Source organism: Aplysia californica, unplaced genomic scaffold (genome assembly GCF_000002075.1).
Source record: "Aplysia californica isolate F4 #8 unplaced genomic scaffold, AplCal3.0 scaffold00119, whole genome shotgun sequence".
NCBI lineage: Eukaryota > Metazoa > Mollusca > Gastropoda > Aplysiida > Aplysiidae > Aplysia > Aplysia californica.
In genome coordinates this window covers 509,181-510,173 of record NW_004797389.1, presented here as the reverse complement: position 1 = coordinate 510,173, position 993 = coordinate 509,181, and the positions used below count along the sequence as shown (strand labels likewise).

General features: G+C 46.7%; 1 protein-coding gene across 1 annotated transcript in view; it reads left to right on the top strand.

Moving 5' to 3' along the window:
* Positions 1 to 993, top strand: part of LOC101853780 — an 8,548-nt gene that overhangs the window by 4,779 nt on the left and 2,776 nt on the right. The window contains exon 2 of the mRNA XM_005096014.3: positions 109 to 409. Coding sequence (XP_005096071.1) covers positions 239 to 409 — 171 coding nt within the window. The 5' untranslated portion in view covers positions 109 to 238. The remainder of the gene's footprint in view (positions 1 to 108; positions 410 to 993) is intronic.

The window sequence follows — 993 nt, the reverse complement described above, 5'->3', positions numbered from 1 at the left end:
CCCCCCCCCCAAAAAAAAACCCTTTGCACTCTGACGTGTAACCAAATTTCCAAAGAATAAATAATTTTCTTTATAATTTTGACACTTTATAAACTCCTCCCATTTCAGACGGACAAGCAGAGAGCACTTCCGCCCAAGCCCCACCGGACCAAGTCATCATACTCGCTCTACATTTTCCTGTTGACATCACCACTGCAACAAAAAACAAACAAACAAACAAACAAACAACATTACAACTATGCTCCTCGAGCCACTGTCGGGGCCAGGCACCGTGATGCTGTCGTTGTGCTGTCTGCTGTTGCTGTTGCTGCTGTCTCCCAGCGAGGCCAGGCTGTTGCGTCGTCCTGGACAGCCGGTGGCGGAGTGGCCAGTGCTGTGTCCGCCTCGGACCTTCTACAGCCGAAAATTGGTGAGTCTACTACTAGATCTAGATCTAGCTACTATCTGAATTACTTGAATGTAGAACTGAGGTCTTAGTACTAGCAGGAAGACGGGTTGCTCCATGTTTCCTCGCCCCTCTTCATGAGGGTCCATTCCAGTGTGTGCAGGCTAGGCTGATAGTCTCCAATCGAGCTACTACTATTAATTAACTGTTAAAGAGGAGTAGAATTGGATCGCGTGTGCTCTGGTGTGGTTCGCTCCTTCTTCCATTTACCACCCTTATCCTTCCTAATGCCCTTCTTTGTATGTTTCTTTCTATCTAGTCATTGTGGGTGGTCGACGGGTGCTCTGGCGGGGTTTGTTTCTTCTTCCCTATCAAACATCTATCGTCCTAATGAATCCTTCCGGTTTCTTTTCTTTGTATGTTTCTTTCTATCTAGTGTGGGTGGTTGACGGGTGCTCTGGCGGGGTTTGTTCCTTCTTTTCTATCACTATCGAACATCTATCATTGTCCGTATCCTCGCTCCTTCTTTTCCTTGCATGTTACTCTAAAGTAACACCTCTCTCTAATCTTCGGCACTTATATGACCTGTTTGTGTTGCAAGTGCCGAC